The sequence below is a fragment of the Neodiprion virginianus genome, chromosome 1 (assembly GCF_021901495.1).
Source record: "Neodiprion virginianus isolate iyNeoVirg1 chromosome 1, iyNeoVirg1.1, whole genome shotgun sequence".
Classification (NCBI taxonomy): Eukaryota; Metazoa; Arthropoda; class Insecta; order Hymenoptera; family Diprionidae; genus Neodiprion; species Neodiprion virginianus.
In genome coordinates this window covers 14,993,929-15,016,362 of record NC_060877.1, presented here as the reverse complement: position 1 = coordinate 15,016,362, position 22,434 = coordinate 14,993,929, and the positions used below count along the sequence as shown (strand labels likewise).

Here is a 22,434-nt window from a genome sequence, read left to right as displayed (position 1 = left end):
TTTAAGATAATTGCGACGAAAAGGAGTTTTGACCTCAAGTTGTTACTGCGTTAAGTGACTAGACATCGCGAAGATGACGCGGTAGAAGTTAGGCGTTTATCTTACCGAGAGCGGGTTTCTTTAGTTTTTAATTTCTTCAATTTTGAAGAAGTCATGATGTTAAGGTCGAGTGGGGTTTTAATTGTTGGGCGTTATTTTGTAACCGATTTGCGAGAGTGGGGGTTAATTGATTCTGTGTCGGTGAATACGACAGAATCCAGGAGTGGCTCGTGGGCACACAGTGAGTGATTGGGTACATGTGATAAGGTGGGTCACTGTTACTATAGTACCGAGAAAATAATTGTGTATCGATAATAAGATTATTTATTTACAAAAGAAAAAAAAATTTCTTTGCTAGCCTAGTGGCATAAGAAAAAAAGGAAAAGAACAATTTTGCGGTATTAAAAATATGCGATAATAAAAAAATTGCGATAATAAGAAAAATGTCTGCGGTATCAAGAAAAAGCGGTAACATTGGCGAGAGGCTGCGATATGAATTGAAAGAGAGAAAAAAAGGAATATTAGCGATAATAAAAAAAATGTTTGCGGTAAAAAAAAATGTAACCTTAGCGAGAGGTTTTTGCGATATTAAAAAATGTTTGCGATAAAGAAAAATCTGTAACCTTAGCGATAGGTTTTTGCGATATTAGGTTATCATTAGCGGTATCAAAACAGTCGAAAGTCGCGGTGGGCGGTACCGCTGCCGCGCCGGGTCCAGTAGATGTCTGGCTTCCCCGGTGGCGGTGGAGATGTGCCTCGTTGTTCGCCGAGCGTCTTGGGTGGCGGGTGACACTCCGGGCACTCCGGGTGTAAGTACCCGTATACCCCGCACTTATAGCAGGCACGGTCTTCGGGCACCCTGTCTTCGCAAGCCGATACCCGGTGGCCGTATTGCTGGCAGATTCAGCATGACCCGTACGGGGATCCGCTGCCGACCACCGGTCGCGGATACCTCGGCCTCACCGGCGAGATGGCGGTTTGTGCTGGCCGGGGGGTGCTGTTCGCCGCCCGGGGTGCGGTCCTCTCCCGGGAGCTGCGGCGCTCGGGTGGGGTGGAGGCCCGTTTCACCCCCATCACGGTTGGCGGTTGGTCTGCGATGGTGACCCTCCTGGTCTCGCGAGTCTGCGTGCCTGACGAGCGCGTCTCGCACCGGGTGGCCGGACCCTCCGCTTGTGTCGCGACCTCGCCCCGCCCGAGACCATTCCCGGCCTGCGTACTCCGAGTGCTGTCGTCCGGGTGCGGGTGGACGATGGCTGATTGCCGCAGGGCCCTGTACCGTTCCGCCCGGTCTTCCTGGACCTCCAAGGCGGCTATTGTTAGGTCCAGCCAAAAGATGGGGTGTTGGCGACGTAGCTGCTGCAGCAGCGGCTGGTGGCGAGCCAGCCTGGCCCAGCCCCTGGGTTCCCCAGCGTTCGCCTCGGGGAACTGAGGCTCCTGGTCGAATTCCCCCTCCGTCTCGCTTGAGTCACTTATGCTTGGCACAGTTGCGGTATCGGGGTTGTTGCGGTAAAAATTTTTTTTTTTTTTTCTTTGCGTAAAGTTTGCGGTATCTGCGAAAGTCAAGTCTAATTGTTACGATATGACTTTAAATGCCCAATATGAGTTTTCCCAATCACCTTGTTACTAACTACGTCACTGAGTTCAACGACTACAGGGGAGATGGTTCTGGTAATGCGATATGGTCCATGGAATTTCTTAGCCAGTTTGGCGCTGTAATTTTGAGCAGCCAAAGAAAGAGTATATTGGCGTTTTAATACTAGCTCTCCCACGGAGTACGGTTGGGTCCGGTGACGGCGATTGTAGTAACTGGCTTGTCGTTCAAACGCGTCAGCCAGGTTTTCGGCGACCCATTCCCGCAACAGTTGGAGGCGTTCCATACGCTCCTTCCAGAGCTCGGGACTCTGTCTTTCCACTTGTACGTCGCCGTTGGCTATTCGCCGAAGGGAGTTTATTGGAGCTGGTGTCCGACCGAGATTTAAGAACGCTGGACTCGTTTGGGCGGAAGTATGATGTGCGGTATTGTAAGCGAAACGAAAGTCGGGGAGGTGTAGGTCCCAATCACAGTGTTCTTGTTCGAGGAAAGCGATAATTATGGTTTTTAGCACGCGGTTGACTCGTTCTACGGAATTTGCTTGAGGGTGATACGGTGGCGTCGTCGCGTGGGTTATGCGGTAGGTATCGGCAAGTTCTTTTATTGATTTGTTTACGAATTCGGTACCATTATCAGTCAGTAGTACTTGGGGGGCTCCCCAGCGTGATAAGATTAAATCGCTGAAGGCGTCACTAATATTACGACCGGTAGCCTTGCGCAAAAAGGCAAATCTCGATCCATTTCGTAAACAGGTCCTGAAAGACAAGGAGATAGGCGTAGCCCGAACGACTGGGAGGGAATTGACCCATTATGTCGGCGGCGACTACTGTCCATGGTTGTTCGATGACCCTACGTCACATTAAACCTGCTGGGGCCCGTTGGTCAACCTTGCTTCGTTGACAGGCGTCACAACGCTTAAGGTGTCGGACCACGTCGTGATACATGTTAGGCCAATAGTATGCGAGAGCTTATCTGCAATAAGAGTTGTCGACACCTAGGTGACCGGCTGGGGGTCATTACGTGCTTCTTGTAAGGCGCGAGAATAAAGATTTGCGGGTAGGACTAGTTTCCAAGCATCTAGATCTTGAACTAGGGTACCGATCATTGGATCTTCGCGATAAAAGTACAGCTTGTCCCCATCCATTTTCCAACGCGGAAATTTCTGAGGTTGCGATATTACTTCGGCTTTACGACGATCGTACCAGGGGTCATCCGATGGTATTATAACGGCGGCTACTTTGGGGATGCGGGATAGTGCGTCAGGAACTACGTTTAGCGCACCTTTACGGTGGATGATTTCGAAATCATAACTAAGTAATTCGAGAGCCCAACGGGCCAATCTCCCCGTGGGGTTTTTGAGATTATGGAGCCACCTCAGACTACTATGATCGGTAATGACGGTGAAATGGTAGCCCTCAATGTAAGCGCGATATTTATGTATGGCCCATAACACGGCGAGACATTCCAGTTCGGTCACCGAATATTTTCTTTCAGCGTCCGATAGGGTTCGACTGGCATACGCGATAACACGCTCCGCGCCATTTTGGGTCTGGGTTAATACTGCCCCGACTCCGACATTACTAGCATCCGTGTGTAAAACAAAAGGTACTTCAAAATTCGGGTAGGCTAAGGTTGGTGCGGTAGTTAAATGGGTTCGAATTTCATCGAATGCGGTATTTTGTTCCTGATCCCAAATCCAGTCCTGAGATTTCTTTAAGAGCCTAGTTAACGGTTCGGTAATTGAAGCAAACTTGGGAATAAAGCGACGATACCAAGATGCCATTCCTAGAAAGCGTCGGACTAACTTGACGTTAGTCGGTACTGGATAATTAACTACAGGTCAAACTTTATCCGGGTCTATTTGTAAGCCGTGTTTATTTACGAGAAAGCCGAGGTACTTGACCTCCGAGCGACAAAACTTACTCTTGTCAGGGTTGACTGTTAATCCCGCGGAATGAATGACGTGTAAGACATGTTTGAGCCAGTGAAGGTGTTCGTCAAAATTTTTAGTAGCTATTATTATATCATCCAGGTACGCAAACGCATGTGGATCCATATCCGGCCCTATTAATCTATCTAATAGCCTTTGGAACGTAGCCGGCGCTCCGGTTAGACCAAAAGGCATCCTAGTGAAATGAAATAATCCTTTTCCGGGGACTATGAATGCGGTAATTTCACGGCTGTCTTCGGTAAGCCGAATTTGATAATACGCCTGGCTAAGGTCGATGGTCGAGATATAGCGAGCTGAACGAAGCTTGTCTAAGATACTGTCCATTCTAGGCAGAGGGTACGCGTCTTTCTTAGATACCTGATTGACTTTGCGGAAATCTATGCAGAAGCGATAAGAACCATTTGGCTTCTTTACCATTACTATGGGGCTAGCCCATGCGCTATGAGATGGTTCGATGATGCCGGCTGCTAGCATTTTGCCTACCTCTTCGTCTATGGCCTCCTGTATCTTAGGCGATACGCGGTAAGATCTCTGGCGGATCGCGGGAGCGTTCTCTACGTCAATTCGATGGGAAGTGAGATTAGTTACTCCAATGTGTTCAGGCATGGGCGGTATTTCGGACTTCATAAAGGCTGCTAATTTGAGATTTTGCTGTTCCGATAAGGTGACTAAACCGTTGCAAAAGGGATTGGGAGCTACGCGTGGATCATTATTGAATGTGTAAATACGCTTAGGGTCATCCTGGAAACGCCAGGTCAATGCGGCAAAATCCACTACGATTCCAAATATCCGAATGAAGTCTAACCCAATGATACAAGAGAAGCTAAGACTGGGCACTAGACGAGCGGGAATATTATGGTACACCCCTCGTAGCATGACCAGTAAGTCCACTTCACTGGTAATCTGTGCCTCCTGTCCGGCGGCCATCTTGACCGGACCTAAGCGGGACGGTAAAATTGGAAGCTTTAAGGCGGTAACTAGCGATATAGCCTCTGGGCCAAGAAAGGTGTGAGAAGAACCACAATCAAATAGTGCTGCGACTGGTTGCGATAAAATTTCGAAGTTGAGAAACAATAGCGGAATTCTAGCGTGCGCTTGGATCGGATTACAAAAATCTAACGATTCGGGTGACGGAGGGATTTCCGCAGTTCCCCGTTTGTGCGGCTTCATCACGGGTTTCCCGCACACTGGTTCGGGCACGTCACCTTAGGGTGCGTTCCACTAAGCGTTCACAACGATCACGCTCACGACCACAGTTTTTCCCGTTCCACTTGCCTGCGAGCGTTACTGTCATAAACCCAAGTGGAATAGATTATGGTTCGTTTTGAGCGTGGAGGTAAATAATACAAATGGCGAGCTAGTGAAAAGAAAACAAAATATTGAAGAGGTTAAGCTTTAATCTGTAAGCCTTAAAAATAAACTCAAATAATTATTGATTACACTGCTAATCAGGGTTGTATTTAATTAACTTACGTTCAAATATTATTAAAATGTCTTTGACGGCAACAGTTGGATATTTAGTAATGCGTCGTAATAATGCTCCAGAAAGTAGTAGTTCATCCAGTTCAGATGAAGAATGGTCTACAATTTCACAAAAATATGATTGTGAAAAAAGAAAATTTCGACCACGTATTATTGATTACGATAACGTAGTTTATCGTTATTCAGATGATGAATTCAAAAGTCATTTCAGGTAAATGATTTCCTATCGCATACCTATAACATAGTAAATTAAGAAAATTTATCTTATGTAGGTTTATGTTGTTATTTTTAGACTTTCAAGAAATACATTTAATTATTTACATGACTTAATACGAGAAGATTTAGTTCGACACGTTCCTGGATGCCTTACAATTTCCTCCTATCATCAATCAATGATTGCTATTTGAAAAATGGCTACAACAGATTCTTACAGGTTACATCATTTTAGAAATAAACTACTTAGTCTGATGTAGCACAGTTCAGAAGTATGTTACTAAAATTTGGCCTTTTAATTTTATGGTAGATCCGTCTGCGACAGATTTAACGTAGGACGAGCTACTGCCGTAAGGGCTGTACGTCGAGTTTGTCATGCTTTATTCAGAAGAGCCTCAAGATTTATACAATGGCCTACGGGAGATGGTGCTATTGAAGTAATGCGTGGATTTGAGAGAGCAAGTGGTTTTCCTAAAACAATAGGAGCCATTGATGGGACTCACATTCGTATAAATGCTCCAAAACAAAATCCAGTAGATTATATCAATCGGAAAGGATTCCATTCTGTTCAACTACAGGTATTTAATTACTATTACATTTAAGTATATTAATTTTGGTATATAATTTAATAGATTTACAAGGAGTTAAGTTTGTTTTGTAGCTGGTATGTGACCACAAGGCTCTGATAACCCATTGTTATGCTGGAAATCCAGGATCTGTTCATGATCAAAGAGTTTTGCGTTTGTCAGAAGTTGCAGAGTACTTAAACGATGACAATGCATTTCCTGAAGACAGTCATATTTAAGGTGATTCTGCTTATGAAATACATCAGCACTTACTTACTCCTTATCGAGATAATGGACATTTAAGTGAGAAGCAGAAAAAATATAATTATCGTCAATCAGCTGCTCGAGTTACTGTTGAAAGATGCATCGGATTATTGAAAGGACGAATGAGGAGCTTATTAAATTGTCTACCAATGGCAAGAGTCGATTTAATGGCAGAGTATATTGTTGCATGTTGCGTTATTCATAATATCTGTATTTTACGAGAAGATGAAATAACTATTATCACTATACCCAAACCTAATGACGAAAATAATGGTAATAATTCACGCGAAGTAAGACGTAATGCAGGAATTTGGAAAAGAGATATTATAATGAATTCTTTGTAATAATTATGATGATTAATTGTAAACTATGTTTCCGTTCGGGATGATAATTCCTTAGCACTTAAAATCATGAGAATGTAATGAAAGTTTCTTTGGCAGTTGAAAATTTTTTCAAAGAAAAAAAAATATTTTCACGGAATATGAAAATTTCAAATTTTCCAAAAAATTTGTTAATACCATAATAATCTTAAGTCAATAACAAAAATTGAACATAAAAATTGCACAAAATTGAATTTTGTAAATATGAAACTTTATCAATTATAATAACATAAAATGTATTTTTTGGTTTTTAATAAAAAAAAATACTATATAATCGTGAAAAGGTTATAATCTAGTTTGTACGTAGAATTTGATGGTTTAAAACTTTTTTTTCAATTGAATTTAAAAATATTAAAACTTATTATTAAGGAATTATTATAACATTAAATGTACTTTTTGGTTTTTAATAAAAAAAAATACTAAATAATAGTACAAAGGATATAATCTAGTTTGTACGTATAATTTAATGCTTTAAAATTTTTTTTTTTCAATAGAATTTAAAAATATTGAAACTTATTTATAAGGAGTATTTAAAATTTTTCATTATTTATTAGCTAATTTTTCTAGAACGTTGAGAAATTTTTCATCCATTTCCATTCGCTCTTTGTGTCTTTTATTTTTCTGTGCTTCGTGTTCTTCTTTTTGCTTCAGTCTTTTTCCTAATAAAGTGACAACTGGTGTCTTCTTTGATTCTGAAATGAAATTCCATTTTTTACAATATTTTATTGAAACAGAGCTTTCAGACGGAATTAACCTACTTATTGAACATCCACTATCAGATCCTCCCATACTATCATTAGTTTGTAATGATTTTTTTGATAAACCCGTAGAAGATGCAACGGCAACTGGATCACACCAAGCTTTTTTGGAAAAAATCTCTTCCATTATCTAATAACAGTTAATGATACATTACGACGATAGTAGTATAGGAAGGCCGGTTCTACACGCAGATTCCGGTTACCGACACTTACCGACCGAGCCGACCAGTCCGCCTATACATTCTCCCCAGACTCAAACCCTTTTCCGCTCCGCGTAGCCCAGACGCAAACCCTTTTCCGCGATGACGTCACAGTCTGCCGTACCGAAGGTCAAAACCGTGCAACCTTACCGACAGTTGTATCCATCGAGGGTCAAAATCATGCTGTTTTACCTACAATCTTACCGACAGTTGATCGATCGAGGGTCAAAATCGTGCTGTTTTACCGACAATTTTACCGACCGAAGGTCTGTAGTGTTCGCCTGTCCCACGATAGGACTGCTGATGTGTAACATGAACCACTCCAAATTCCTTTCCCACGGTAGGACTGCTGACGTGTAACGTCAACCACCTCACATTCCTTTCCCACCTCATCAACCACCTCACATTCCTTTCCCACCTTATCAACCACGTGACATTCCAAAATTAATGGTTCCGAGAATTGTTTGTCTCAACGTCGCACCGAAATCCTTTGACCGCATACCGCTCGCCGTCGAAACTTGTCGAACGCATTGTTTTGTCTAACCACCTTATCAACCACGTGACATTCCAAAATTAATGGTTCCGAGAATCGTGTTTCACTTATTCGGATGTCGGTTTGATATCCAAGGTCGGCCGATAGTCGCGGTACAGAGCCTGCGGTGTCGGGTTACTATCGCTCTTGGAATGCCAAAAGGTGCGCGCGCATCCGTACAGCTGCCCTATAAAAAGGACGCTCATCACTGCAAACGATCATTACCAAGTTGTCAAGCATACGTGAGGAAAGAGCTCAAGATGGAATCCGCGAAGTGTTTGAGATTGATCGATATTATGGAATCGGCGTTCAAGATTTTATCGGAAAAATCGTCGCCGGCAGAAATTGCGAAATGGATTCGACTCGGAACCCAAAATATCAGGCTTTTGAATAAAATCTTACGCAACAACGCCTCAACGATCGGGGAGAAGACAAGAATTTTGACTACAATTGGAATTCTGAAATCGTTGACAGTCAAATTTCAACAATTGCAGAAAGTGGGTGACGGATTACGAAGCCGACGAAGAAGCGATCGAGTACGGTGGGAAGATTTGGAATCAGCTTTCGAGAGGAGAATTCGAACTGGATCCATCGTCAATTTGAAGCATAAAGATGTGGAGAGATTTCTAGAAGACGCAAAGGTACTAGCTGTGACGAGACTGAAAAACGCTCTGAAGAAAGACGGGAGCTTGAAAGCCAACGTTATCCTGGCTTGTAAATTTGAACTCAGAAAAGTTGATCGCACGGTGGAAAAGATCAAATTTTTTAATACGAGAAATGAAATCATCCTCCAGACAACGGATATCAGCGAATGGTTCATCGAAAACGCGACGGAGCGTTTGTTGAAAAAGGTGGAAGATTTCCAGGAAAAGGATTCAGGCTGGTCGCTGACCGAAATAATCAATTTGACTGTGAATATCAACAAGTACGTGCCACTAAGAGGCGGTGTCTTCACATACACACCACTACCCAAAGATATTCAAGATAAGAAGGCTGTCGTCAACATCCGTAACAGCGACTCGTATTGCTTCCTCTGGTCGGTCACCGCAGCTCTGTTCCCAGCCGACAACAACCATCCTAACGCGACCAGCTCGTACCCACATTTCAGCTCAGTGCTACGGTATGATGGTATAACGTTTCCTATGTCTCTAGACAAAAACACCATTTCAAAATTTGAGAAGCTTAACGACCTATCAATTAACGTTTATGGTATAGACCAAGGTGATCGGAAAAAAAGTGAAATAGTACCGATTCACCTGAGTCAAAATAAGTCTGATAAACCTGTAATTCATCTTTTGGCGATAGAAACTGAAACCACTGACGATGACGATGATGATGAAATGGTAAATTATGAAAAAAATAGAATCTTTCATTTCACTTGTATTCGAAATCTGTCTCGATTGACAAGTTCTCAAATTTCCAAACGCGCACATCAGACGTGGTTGTGCGATAGGTGTCTGTCTCATTTCAATTTCGAAAGATGTTTGTTGAAGCACCGAGCTGATTGCATGAATTTAAACAAAACCAAAGTTATTCTACCTACAGATGAGGAAAAAATACTGAAATTCAAAAATTTCAAGCACAAAGAAACCGTTCCATTCTGCATTTACGCGGATCTCGAATGTTTACTGCAACCCACACATGAAAGTTTTGGGGAAAATAGAACAATTTATCAGAAGCATCTTCCGTATAGTATAGCTTACTATCTGCATTGCGCGTTTGACGATTCGCTTTCAAAATTCAAAATTAATCGTGGAGAAACTTGCATCCAATGGTTTGTGAACGAGTTAAAGGAATTGGCACTTTCGTTAGAGGGATATTACAAGACTGTTGTACCGATGGAACCACTAAATTTCAATCAGATCAACGAATTTGATTTGTCAGCGGTCTGTCATATTTGTGAAAAACCGTTAACGCTCACAGACGTGAAACATCGGGATCACTGTCATTTCACAGGAAAGTACCGTGGTGCTGTTCACCGCAGCTGTAATCTAAATTACCAAAATTCGCACACCATCCCAGTGATATTCCACAATCTTTCGGGTTACGATGCGCATTTTCTGATCAAAGCTCTGGGTAAGTCATTCGAAGGTACTGTTCAACTATTACCTGTCAACAAAGAAAAGTACATTTCCTTCACTAAATTCGTTAAGGGGACAGATATAAAGTTTAGATTCATAGATTCGTACCGTTTCATGCCTAGCAGTCTCGATAAATTATCATCGTATCTGGACGATTGCCGAAAAACAATAACACGTAAATTCTGCAGTAGCTTGAACAAATTTCGGTTATTGACTAGGAAAGGTGTCTTCCCGTACGAATACATAGACAGTTGGGAGAAGCTCGAGGAGAAACATTTACCAGCCAAAGAACAGTTTTATTCAAAATTGAACGACCGGAATATATCAGACGACGATTACGCGCATGCGAGCGACGTATGGCAAACTTTTAATGTTCAAACTTTGGGAGAGTATTCAGACTTGTATTTACAGACGGACGTGTTTTTACTGGCTGACGTTTTTCAAAATTTTCGACAGAGCTGTTGGACGACGTACAAACTGGACCCGTTACATTACTACACAGCGCCCGGTCTGTCGTTTGATGCAATGTTAAAATGTACAGACATCGAACTCGAGCTTCTCACCGACATAGACATGGTTATGTTTATCGAAAAAGGTATTCGTGGTGGTGTATCACAGTGTTCGAACAGATATGCAAAGGCCAACAACAGGTACATGGAAGAGAAATTCGATCCTGAGATCGAAGAATCTTATCTCATGTACTTTGACGTTAATAATTTGTACGGTGCATCTATGAGCTTTGCTCTGCCATACAGTTCCTTCGAATGGGTATCAGACTTCAGACAATGCGACGTTCTTACCATCTCGGACGATGCAGAGTTTGGTTACGTGCTGAAGGTAGATTTGGAATATCCTGCGGAACTGCATGAAACTCATAAGGATTTACCATTGTGTCCGGAGCACTATGTACCTCCGATTTCGACCAATAAACAGCCAAAATTGACGCCCACGCTATTTTCCAAGAAAAACTACGTTGTTCACTACCGCGTTTTGAATCAATGTTTACAATTAGGTTTAAAATTACTCAAAATTCATAGAGTTCTCAAATTCAGGCAAACTCCGTGGCTGAAAAAATATATAGATTTAAATACCGATTTGCGAAAAAAATCTGACAACGAATTTGAGAAAAATTTTTACAAGCTAATGAACAACGCAGTTTTTGGCAAAACTATGGAAAATGTTAGGAAGTATAGAGATGTCAGGCTGATCACAAAATGGGATGGAAGATACGGTGCTAGAGCTACCATAGCCAAGCCTAATTTTCACAGCTGCACCATTTTCGACAAAGAGATGGTTATCGTCGAAATGAATAAGACGAAAGTTATATTGAATAAACCATTGTATGCAGGTTTCTCCATCATGGACCTGGCTAAAACATACATCTATGATTTCCATTACAATTACATTAAACAGAAATTCGGCAACTTAGCAAAATTAATGTACACAGATACAGACAGTTTGATTTACAATTTTACCGTCCCCGACATATACGAACATATGAAGGAGGACTTGCATAAATTTGACACGTCTGATTATCCGCTTGACAACGCTTATGGAATGCCTCTAGCGAACAAAAAAGTTCTCGGTTTGATGAAAGACGAGAACAACGGCAAAATCATGCTCGAATTTGTAGGGTTACGAGCTAAACTGTACGCATTCCGAGTCATGGGAGATGAGACAGACACTAAACGTGCCAAAGGTGTCAGAGGATCAGCGTTAAGAAAAATAACCTTTAACGATTATTTGGACTGTGCGTTGAAACGTGAAAATCTATCCTCAAATCAGCATTTGATCATGAGTCGAAAGCACGAGGTATACACCGTAGAACAGCAGAAAGTAGCACTGAGCTGGAATGACGACAAGCGGATCGTGTTTCAAAATACAACCGACACGCTTCCGTGGGGCTACAAGCCTAAGCTTTGTAATTTATAACTGTACCATGTCTGTCGATTGTCTAAAAAAAGACGCATACTTGTTGTGTGTCGGATATAAAATAAAGAGGGACATACGTTCTTACAAAAAAATTCATTTATTAAAATGTTACATGTCCGATTCGTTTATCCAACTGTTGTGTGTATTGTCAAAACCTAACCATTTAACGTATATTTTTCTTCCACGCTTCTTGAGCACCTTCTCCACCAGATAGATATCCGGATGCTTAACCTTGAGGAGCTCTTGTTCGTAGAAACCACCAGCGATGGGTTGATCTCGGTAGTCTTTGAGCTTGTACGTCACAGGATGAGTATTTTCCACTCGACTTATCGTGAATATTTCAGTCGTCCAATTGGGAGTGTAACCTTTCTCGAAGACATTTTTGAATTTGCTGATTCGAACTTTGTCGCCGGATTTGAACTTTGCCGATACGGTAGGTATCGCTCGAAGCCCTCCGTACGCCTGACGTAACAACAGCCTCTCGTTTGCAACGCTGACATCCGACGGTTTCATTCTTATGGTTCGGTGTTTGACGTTGTTGTAAGCCGAAACCAAATCGGATAAGATATCGAACCACTTGTAGCTTCCTTGCATGCTGAACCGTGTCCACATTTTACCTTTCAGCGTGCGATTGAAACGTTCACAGATCGAAGCCTTCAAATTACTGTACGTGGAGTAAAGTTTGATTCCGTAGCGTGTCATAAGCGATTCGAATTTCGAGTTGTAAAATTCCGTTCCTCTGTCGACGTGTAAATTTTTCGGTACCCGTCCTTGGACAAGCACAGATTCCATTGCCTTCGTAACATCATCTCCAGACTTGCTCTTTATCGGTACAGCCCACGCATACTTTGAAAAGACATCAATGACTGTGAGCATGTACTTGTAGCCTTTGTATTGTCCAGCGTACGACGTCATATCAACAAGATCCGCCTGCCAGGTCTCGTCGATGCCGCGCACGTCTACACGTCGACGCGGGTTATTCCGGCGTGCAGGCTTATGCAGTTCCGTCACCAGTGCTTGCTTTTCCTCGTTCATATTCCAACGCTATTAGTCTGGTGTCCAATTTGGAAATGATTTCCGCGTTTCGAATCGACAAGTCTCTGCCTGTTTTAAAGTCTGTGTAGAAGGTATCCAAGGCTTTCTCCGTGGTGATCTCCGAAGCTTTGATCATTTGATCGAGGTTGTCGATTCGTTTTTGCAGCACGCTGAATTTTCGTCTCAAGGTTTTTAAAGTTACAGCATTGTTCGGCTCTGCGGGATCTGCGACGTTGCACAGTCTCTTGTTCCGTATATCGTAATGCCCGTCCGCTGTTATTTGAAACCCGACACCCGGAGGACCGCGAGTGTTCGCGGTCGTGTTTTTATTCAGCTGACGTCCAAACACGTCGACGCTCATCTCGGTAATGAATGCAAAAATGACGGGAGCTGCTTAATAAATGATTCCTGCTTCGCGTAGCTCTTCGATAATGGAGATTATTTCGTTATTGTGACTCGGATTTCCCGCTGCCTGAGATGCCAGGAGTAAACGAAGACGCTCCACCAACTCGTTTGGATCATCCCAGAAGACGTATCATAGCTTGCGGAAGTAGACCTTTACCCTTTCGGCGAGGTGACGGAGAATAATCCATTAATTCGGCAATGACATTTCTAAATTTGTAACTGTTATCGTTTCGAACAGCCCCGTCGGATGAGTAATACTTCTTATGCGCGTTCGTTGCGAGGATTATGTTTTTAAAATTTTCCCGATCTCCGGCGCTCACAGAAGAACTGTCGGGCTTTTTTTGAACAAAAGTTCCAGCAAACCCTTCGTTTTCGGGTAACGCGTGTCGCCAATACGAACGTAGTCACTCTCAAAAGATATCAACGAATCACCGATCATTAGTCCGTTTGAGAGGTTGCGTACACCGTACACGTTGTCCAATTCGCCTTTTGTCTTCGCATCTCTCATCAGTGCAAAATACTCGTCCTCGACCGGTGTTTCTACGACTGTTTCATCCCCCGCCGAAGCAAAGGAATCGTCCATTTCCGAGACAGTTTCATTTTTCGTTTCATTTTTCATCTCCTTTATTTCTTCTTTAATTTCTTCCACCTCTTGTTTGACAGGTTTGGTGTCTTTTGTAACATTCACCAGTTCTTGCAACGGAGTCACTACTGGTTTGAAAACGTCACTCAATTTCTGAGTCGTAGATTCCCTGCCCGACTTGAGCAATCTGTGTTTTCGACGGATCGCAGCACTTGCTTGAGCGATCTGATGCAGGACATCTTTTTGCTTGGAAATTTCAGAGCTCTGCATGTTGACGCAACTGAGTCTGCAGCGCTACTGCGTCTCTCGCTCGAAAACGGTAAATTTTATTCCTTTTCCAGGCTAACAAAAGAATCGAATCCCCTCCTGTATCGTCCTTCGTTGAGCTCACTGTCTTTGTCGATCACCAGAAACCCGTACTTCTCACCGTTCCAGCATGCAGAGCACACACTTTTAAACTCTGTGTAAGACATATCGGTGTTCACATGATCGTTGTATACGTGTCTCAGGTTCATATCGTCTTGTTTGAATAACACGAGTAAGTTTACGTTGTCGCGCACGAGATGTTTGGGAATACGCGCGTACGTCTGACAGAGATAGAAACAGTCAACGTCGTGATGTCTACCCATGCAAAAGTAGGCTCTAATATTGTCCTGCTTCTCGCACGCTACATCGTCAAATATGATTATCGAGTTGGGCCGTGCTTCTTCCGGTGGAATCACTTGCTCACGCTCGGTAAACGCAAAATACTCCGTACTCTCAACATGGTCCAGCAATTGCTTCAACAATCGGTATTTAGGTTGGTTGAGAGATTTCGAGTAGATGTAGATATTTTCAAATCTGAGTCCGTTGGGATGGGTTATAAGTGTGAGCAACGCATTAGTTTTACCACAATTCGACGGTCCACAGAATATCGCACGTACACTGTTCGGGAGTAATTCACCGTGGCGTTTGTGCTTTTCGACATTTTGCTCCGAAAGTTTGTCAAAATTCATCACGGGAAGCTTGGCAGGTTGTTTCTCAAATCGCATCTCGGACATGACTGATCGGATTTGCTATAAATACCCCGTTTTAAAGCACTTTTCTTCAGTCAACGCACGAACATGATCGCGTACAGAGGTATACGAAGCAGCAGCAGGCGGCAACATCGTGGCAAGGGTCTGGTGAATAGAATCATCAACAAACTTCCGATCGAGTTGCATGTTCCCGGTTACCAATACTGCGGTCCCGGTACGAAGTTGACGAAAAGACTCGCGAGAGGCGATTCCGGTATCAACCCTCTCGATGCAGCGTGTAAGGAACACGATATAGCGTATTCGAAAAATCGTGAGAACCTTGAGGTTAGAAACGAGGCTGATAGGGTGTTGGCTGAGAAAGCTTGGAAACGGGTTCTCGCAAAGGACGCAAATTTGGGTGAGAAGGCAGCCGCTTGGACAGTAGCTAATACAATGAAAGTAAAATCAAAACTCGGAATGGGAATGCGAAAGTCAAAAAATGTGACCTTGAGAAAAATTGTAAATGCTGCAAAACGTTCTATGGTTCCAAGCAACGATGCAAAAGTAGCTATCGAATCTGCGCTGGGGGGAGCTGAGAACGCCGTTAAAAAAGCGGGTGGTAAATGTAAAGTGCGAACACCTCGCGTCCTACCGATACCTTCGAAAGTCGGTGGTTTTCTACCGTTTCTGATTCCTATTTTTGCCGGTCTCAGCGCTACGGGTGCGTTAGCCGGTGGTGCGGCCGGTATAGCAAAAGCTGTGAACGATGCGAGCGCGGCTAAACGAGAATTGGAGGAAAGCAAACGACACAACAAAACTATGGAAGCTATCGCGTTGGGCAAAGGGCTTCACATGAAACCGTACAAAACAGGTCTTGGTCTCCATCTTTCAAGAAACTAGATGCGATGCTACCACGTCGAGCGTTGACTGATTGGGACTTGTTGAAATATGCAAAAATCTTGAGGGTTCCGCATTTCCGCGGTGTTTTCATGCGAAACGAAATGCCCGAAAACGGTCCACGAAAAAACGAGTCAGCTATAATCAACCTTGACGACAAAGACGGTCCGGGAACACACTGGGTTGCGTACAAGAAACGCGACAATGATATCGATTACTTTGACAGTTTCGGCAACCTTCAACCACCCTCGGACCTCATAAAATACCTCGGCGTTGGTAGCGTCAAATACAATCATGAGAGGTACCAGGATTACGATACATTTGAATGCGGACACTTGTGTCTGAAATTTCTAAGTGGCGAGCTATATAAACATGGTGCGTGATTCGTCAAAGTCAGTCTACCACTCGCAGTCATGGATGATTCGTTAACGTTAACGATTTCGGGAACCTCTTCGATACTCGAGGCACAATATTTCCCACCGATCGAACTTGCTCGTGATAAAAGTTATGCTCTTGGCTTGGTAGAGCTGTTAACCTTTAATTCGATTCCCAACGTTGATGTCGGTCACAATAAAATTTACGTAGCTGACAAAGTGATCACCATACCTACCGGCAGCTACGAGATCGAGGACATAGAGAAGTATCTTCAAAACGTGCTAAGAAATACAGATATCAGGCTCGCCATCAAACCCAACAATAATACATTACGCAGCGAAATCACATGCAACCACACGATTAACTTTGAGCCGAATGATTCCATTGCTCAACTTTTGGGATTTACACCACGTGTACTGGAGGTTGACAAAACTCACGAATCGGACGTGCCTGTAACTATACTCAAGGTCAACGCGTTGCGAGTCGAGTGTAGCATTACAACGGGCGCCTACGTCAATGGACACAAAGTACACACTATTCACGAGTTTTTCCCGACCGTCCCACCAGGATATAAGATCGTGGAAGTACCGTCGCACGTCATTTACCTTCCGATCACCGTCAAGACCATAGATCACGTTCAGCTCCGGTTAGTGGATCAAGACGGAGACCTGGTTAATTTTCGTGGAGAAGTTATCACTGTGAGACTACACATCAAATCGCAATAAACGATGGGAATCGTATATAACAGACTGTCAAAGAGTAGGTATATCAGTAAGTCGACATGCCCCGATCAAGTCAGTCGTCGTTCGATTCCCGAACCGCTAACACCTCAAAACGTGGAGTTCCTGATAGCTCTGGGTCTGAAACTGACACCTTTTGGAAGACGAATTGCCGACAAATAAAAATCCGATTTTGCTTTTTTATCATCTGCTACGTGCCATGGAGGAGGAAATCTTGAGCATTCAAACACCAGTCGTCTTTGACGAATCCGTTGCGCATTACGAGATTCACGCTCACAAACCTTACGCCTCGTCAACTTTCAACAACAGCGATGAAATTCGAATCACCGTTCAGCATCAGGATTTATGCATATTACCCAGCAAAAGTTCGGTACATATCCACGGACGACTCCTCAAACCTGATGGTACAGCTACTGTGAACACACAGCTCGTAAACAACGCCATCTGTCATCTGTTTGAAGAAATTCGCTACGAAATTAACGCAGTTGAGGTTGATAGAAGCAAGAACGTTGGCTTGACAAGTCTCATGAAGGGTTACGCTTCCCTGCACCCTGGTCAGACTTGGCTGATGGAGAACGCTGGATGGCTCGATGTAGAAGAGAAGAAAAAATTAACCGATGCCGATGGTAACTTTGACGTACTGATACCGCTCAGCATGATATTGGGTTTCGCCGAAGACTACCGCAAGATCGTTGTCAACGCTAAACATGAGTTAATTTTGACGAGATCAAAAATTGACGTCAACGCAATCATGCAGACTCAGGAGGAGGAATTCAAAATCACGATCAATGCAGTGGAATGGCTAATACCGTATTTGAAACTCGCGGATCAGAAAAAAGTTGACCTACTAAATTTCATTCAGAGAGATCCGCCTGTTTCGATGAGCTTCCGCAGTTGGGAATTGTACGAATATCCCTTACTTCCCACAACATCGAAACACGTTTGGACTGTGAAAACTTCCACTCAGCTTGAAAAACCTCGGTACGTCATTTTGAGTTTCCAAACAAGTAGAAAGAACAAGACCGGCAAGAACGCAAGTCATTTCGATCATTGCGATATCACGGACGTCAAGCTATTCTTAAACTCTCAATCTTATCCGTACGGTAACCTGAACCTCAACATGAGTCGTAATCTCTACGCGCTCCTGTACGAGATGTACGCAAACTTCTAAGCTACCTACTACGACAAGAACCCCGAGCCGTTGCTGACAAAGAGTGAATTCCTTCGAGACGTCCCCTTATTCGTTATCGACTGTTCGAAACGAAACGAATCTTTGAAGTACGGACCCGTCGACATCCGTCTTGAATTTGAAGCTAAAGCCAACTTTCCCGCTGAAACATCGGCGTACTGCTTGATCGTTCACGATCGTATTGTCGAATACAACCCGCTCAGTGGTGGGGTGAAAAAGTTGGTATAAAAGCTGACCCGTTTCCACCGTCTCGCACAGTTCAAAGATGGAGCTCATCGTTGACATACAAGGCTTTCGTAGACCTCTCAACAACACCTTCACGTTAAAAGAATTGGCTGTAATTTCAATCTACTCGGAAGCATCTCCTTCAGTGTTTTTCTTCAAACCACCTTACAAATGGAATTTACTGGACGTCAAATATAAAAGCCAAAATTCTTGGTTAGAACGCGATTTTCACGGCTTACGTTGGAGCTGTGGAACCGTACCTTTTGAGGAAGTTGAGCGGACCATTCAAGACAGGCTGTGCAAAGCTCAAACCGTGTACGTAAAAGGAGAAGAAAAACGAGATTGGTTGCTCAAAATCGTTCCGAAAGTTGAAATCATCGATATGTTGGACTTTGACTGCCCGTCGCTTGAAACCCTGCAAAAAACTTCAGCTCTGAGATGCGACCTTCACACAATACCCAACGCAATCTGTGCAGCACGAAACGTTTGCATACTCCAGAATTGGTTACAAAATCATCGTACTGTCCGGATGGCGAGGCTGTACGATTTGTGTTACTGCGCAGAAGCGTCTACAAGAACGGTCCCGCATTCCTGGCGAATATATCACCCTGGTCATGACACTGTTGAATAGAATTATTGTACTATTTTTGTGAAGTAATTGTCAACCGTACTCTAAAAATTGTACTCAATAAAACATTTAAAGAATATTCATGAAATAATTTTATACCTTCACCTTAGCTCTTAAGAGAGAATTTTTTTTCAGAAGCTTATGTAAGATTCGACCTTGCTCTCCATCCTCGACCGAGCTGTACTCAAACCGAGTTTTGCATTCCTAGAGCGATAGTAACCCAACACCGCAGGCTCTGTACCGCGGCTATCGGCCGACCTTGCACTCCGGTCTGAACCCGTCCAAATACTCATCGTAGAGTTGCAGCTCGAAACCCTCCGTCGTTGCTTAGTGGTGTTCGGACATTTTCTTAGATTTTGAGACTTAATTCTAGATACAAAACGTACGTAGGATTAAAGGTATACAATGAAAAAATATTCATAATTTCAATCTTTTTGTTTATTAAACGTAAGACTTACACAGAACATTGTTTGAATATTATACGTATACAAATTCGAGTTGACTGTAGGGTCCGCCAAGATAGCGTATATGCAACCGTATCTCCTTACTGGCTGCTGTCACCTTCTGGTACAAATCTTCGTTTTCGTGGAGGGCTTTGTTCAGTCGGTTGGGCAGAAAAATCGTAAAAGCGTCATCTAAGTCCAGAACGATTTTGTCTCCAAATTTCGTTTTGACTCGACGAACACCGCTGACTCTGTATTCGAAGTAGGTTTCAAGATCCGAAACTTTTTTCAACGGCAGAAACGTCTCCAGCCGCGCGATTTCGTTCAGTTTTGAGAAGTCCATTGTCGTTACGGCCCAGTTGTAGGTGCTCGAAATCTCTTGTAAGTCGATTGAGGTCGAATCTGATTTTCAGGAGATGTTTTACTTCTCTGATATTCTTGAGGAGCAGTTCTAATCGTTTCTTCAACTCACGTTGTTCCAGAGCACTTCTCATTTGCAAGAAGAACAGCTTCAGACTGACGACGAACTTTTCACTTTTCGCTTTTATAACGTTCCCCCACCACATAATTTGATGGAGGGTAAGGAATGTCACGGGACTGATATCAAATACGTATGCGCGCGCACCTGACAAGTTTCGACGGTGAGCGGCACGCGATCAAAGGATTCCGGTGCGACGTTGGGACAAACAATTCTCGGAACTATTAATTTTGGAATGTCACGGGGCTGATAAGGTGGGAAAGGAATGTGAGGTGGTTGATGTTACACATCAGCAGTCCTACCGTGGGAAAGGAATGTGGGGTGGTTCATGTTACACATCAGCAAATTCTCGGAACCATTAATTTTGGAATGTCACGTGGTTGATAAGGTGGTTAGACAAAACAATGCGTTCGACAAGTTTCGACGGCGAGCGGTATGCGGTCAAAGGATTTCGGTGCGACGTTGAGACAAACAATTCTCGGAACCATTAATTTTGGAATGTCACGTGGTTGATAAGGTGGGAAAGGAATGTGAGGTGGTTGATGTTACACATCAGCAGTCCTACCGTGGGAAAGGAATGTGGGGTGGTTCATGTTACACATCAGCAAATTATCGGAACCATTAATTTTGGAATGTCACGTGGTTGATAAGGTGGTTAGACAAAACAATGCGTTCGACAAGTTTCGACGGCGAGCGGTATGCGGTCAAAGGATTTCGGTGCGACGTTGAGACAAACAATTCTCGGAACCATTAATTTTGGAATGTCACGTGGTTGATAAGGTGGGAAAGGAATGTGAGGTGGTTGACGTTACACGTCAGCAGTCCTACCGTGGGAAAGGAATTCGGAGTGGTTCATGTTACACATCAGCAGTCCTATCGTGGGACAGGCGAGCACTACAGACCTATGGTCGGTAAAATTGTCGGTAAAACAGCACGATTTTGACCCTCGATCGATCAACTGTCGGTAAGATTGTAGGTAAAACAGCATGATTTTGACCCTCGATGGATACAACTGTCGGTAAGGTTGCACGGTTTTGACCTTCGGTACGGCAGACTGTGACGTCATCGCGGAAAAGGGTTTGCGTCTGGGCTACGCGGAGCGGAAAAGGGTTTGAGTCTGGGGAGAATGTATAGGCGGACTGGTCGGCTCGGTCGGTAAGTGTCGGTAACCGGAATCTGCGTGTAGAACCGGCCTTCCTATACTACTGACGATTGGAAAGAAATAATGTCTGTATTATTATAAAAAAATTCGCTACGTTTTAAAGCTAAGAATACTATTAAAGAATTTATACGAACATCAAAAAACTGCCAAGTCCTTCTGTCATTTCCTTATTTATTATTATGATCTTTAATAGATTTGTAAGTTTTTTTTAAGCTTCGCAGCTTTGAAGAACATTGTGGTCCAGTTACATCATGTCCTTTTACCTTCAATTCTTTGGCAACTTTTTCCCAAATTTTCTTTTGGGATATTTTTCCACTATAAAAATCTTTTTCCAATGCTCTATAAGACTCTAATAATAACAAAACACAAGGCGTGCTCCACCTATACAAAGAAGCTGAAATATAAACAAATGCAATTACAAAGTTAATTAACTCCGTTACATACTACATGTAATAATAAAGATAATTATACAATTGATCATTGTTTATGAATACCTTCGCTTTCTTGAGTTTCAGAGTTGGAATAAACAGTATCTTCTGTAGTGAGGAATTCTTGATCAATAAATTGATCTGTGTCAGCCTCAGAAAATTGAAGATTTTCATCAGTAAGATCAACAGACGTTGATGCTTGTGGTTGTTCGTTTAAAGCTTTATTCAAAAGTCGTGTCGCAAATTCTGCATCTATAATAAAGATAAAATTTTCATGAGTGAATGTTTGTAATATTTGTCATAGTTTTTTAAATAAAAAAAATCACAAAATTTCTAAACATCAGCTCACTTAGTTTTCATTCATAAAGATAGGTTATGTTATTGGAAATTAAGGAAAAATGAATATATTTGTATTTATTATAAGCTGTAATTAATTTTTTTAGAATTGTTTCATATAATTATATTTACCTGTAGATGCACGTTGAGCATCTGCTGCAGAAACATCCACATCTACCGAAATATCTTTTTCCGCATTATATAGTGTCAATGTCACGGTCGCCATTTTTGTGACTTTTAGTTTTGAAAGTGCCGCTGACTTTTTCAACGCTCACTCCGACCCACCTTTTGAGATGGGTCGTTGTGAGCTTCGCGTGAGCGTTAGTCATAACGTCATGAATGACGTTTTCGCCGCGACCACAACGACCGCGGTCGTTATGTGGAACGGCTAAAGGAGCATTTTGATCGTTGTGAACGCTTAGTGTAACGCACTCTTAGTGTACCCTACTTTGCCAAACCGGAAACAGTATAGACCGGTCGCGGGCTCGGGACAATTCGCATATCGGTGACCGGGTTTTCTACACTG

General features: G+C 42.9%; 1 protein-coding gene and 1 long non-coding RNA gene across 4 annotated transcripts; one reads left to right on the top strand and one right to left on the bottom strand.

Moving 5' to 3' along the window:
• Positions 1–4,794: 4,794 nt before the first annotated feature.
• LOC124303887 (putative nuclease HARBI1) lies at positions 4,795–6,081 on the top strand. Its single transcript, XM_046761700.1, has 3 exons — positions 4,795–5,274; positions 5,587–5,854; positions 5,938–6,081. The coding sequence occupies exons 1-3, from the start codon at positions 5,072–5,074 to the stop codon at positions 6,079–6,081; spliced, it is 615 nt and encodes a 204-aa protein (XP_046617656.1). The 5' UTR covers positions 4,795–5,071.
• Positions 6,082–7,037: 956 nt separating this feature from the next.
• Positions 7,038–22,075, bottom strand: LOC124309663 (uncharacterized). 3 transcript variants are annotated; one of them, XR_006909300.1, is made up of 5 exons: positions 21,922–22,075; positions 21,639–21,824; positions 21,279–21,538; positions 7,245–7,374; positions 7,038–7,178 (listed from the first exon to the last, which is right to left on the bottom strand). It is a non-coding gene; the product is annotated as an uncharacterized LOC124309663 (long non-coding RNA). The 3 variants fall into 3 exon arrangements; XR_006909377.1 differs by having other exon boundaries at positions 7,245–7,346; XR_006909329.1 differs by lacking the exon at positions 7,245–7,374 and having other exon boundaries at positions 21,922–22,074.
• Positions 22,076–22,434: the final 359 nt, after the last annotated feature.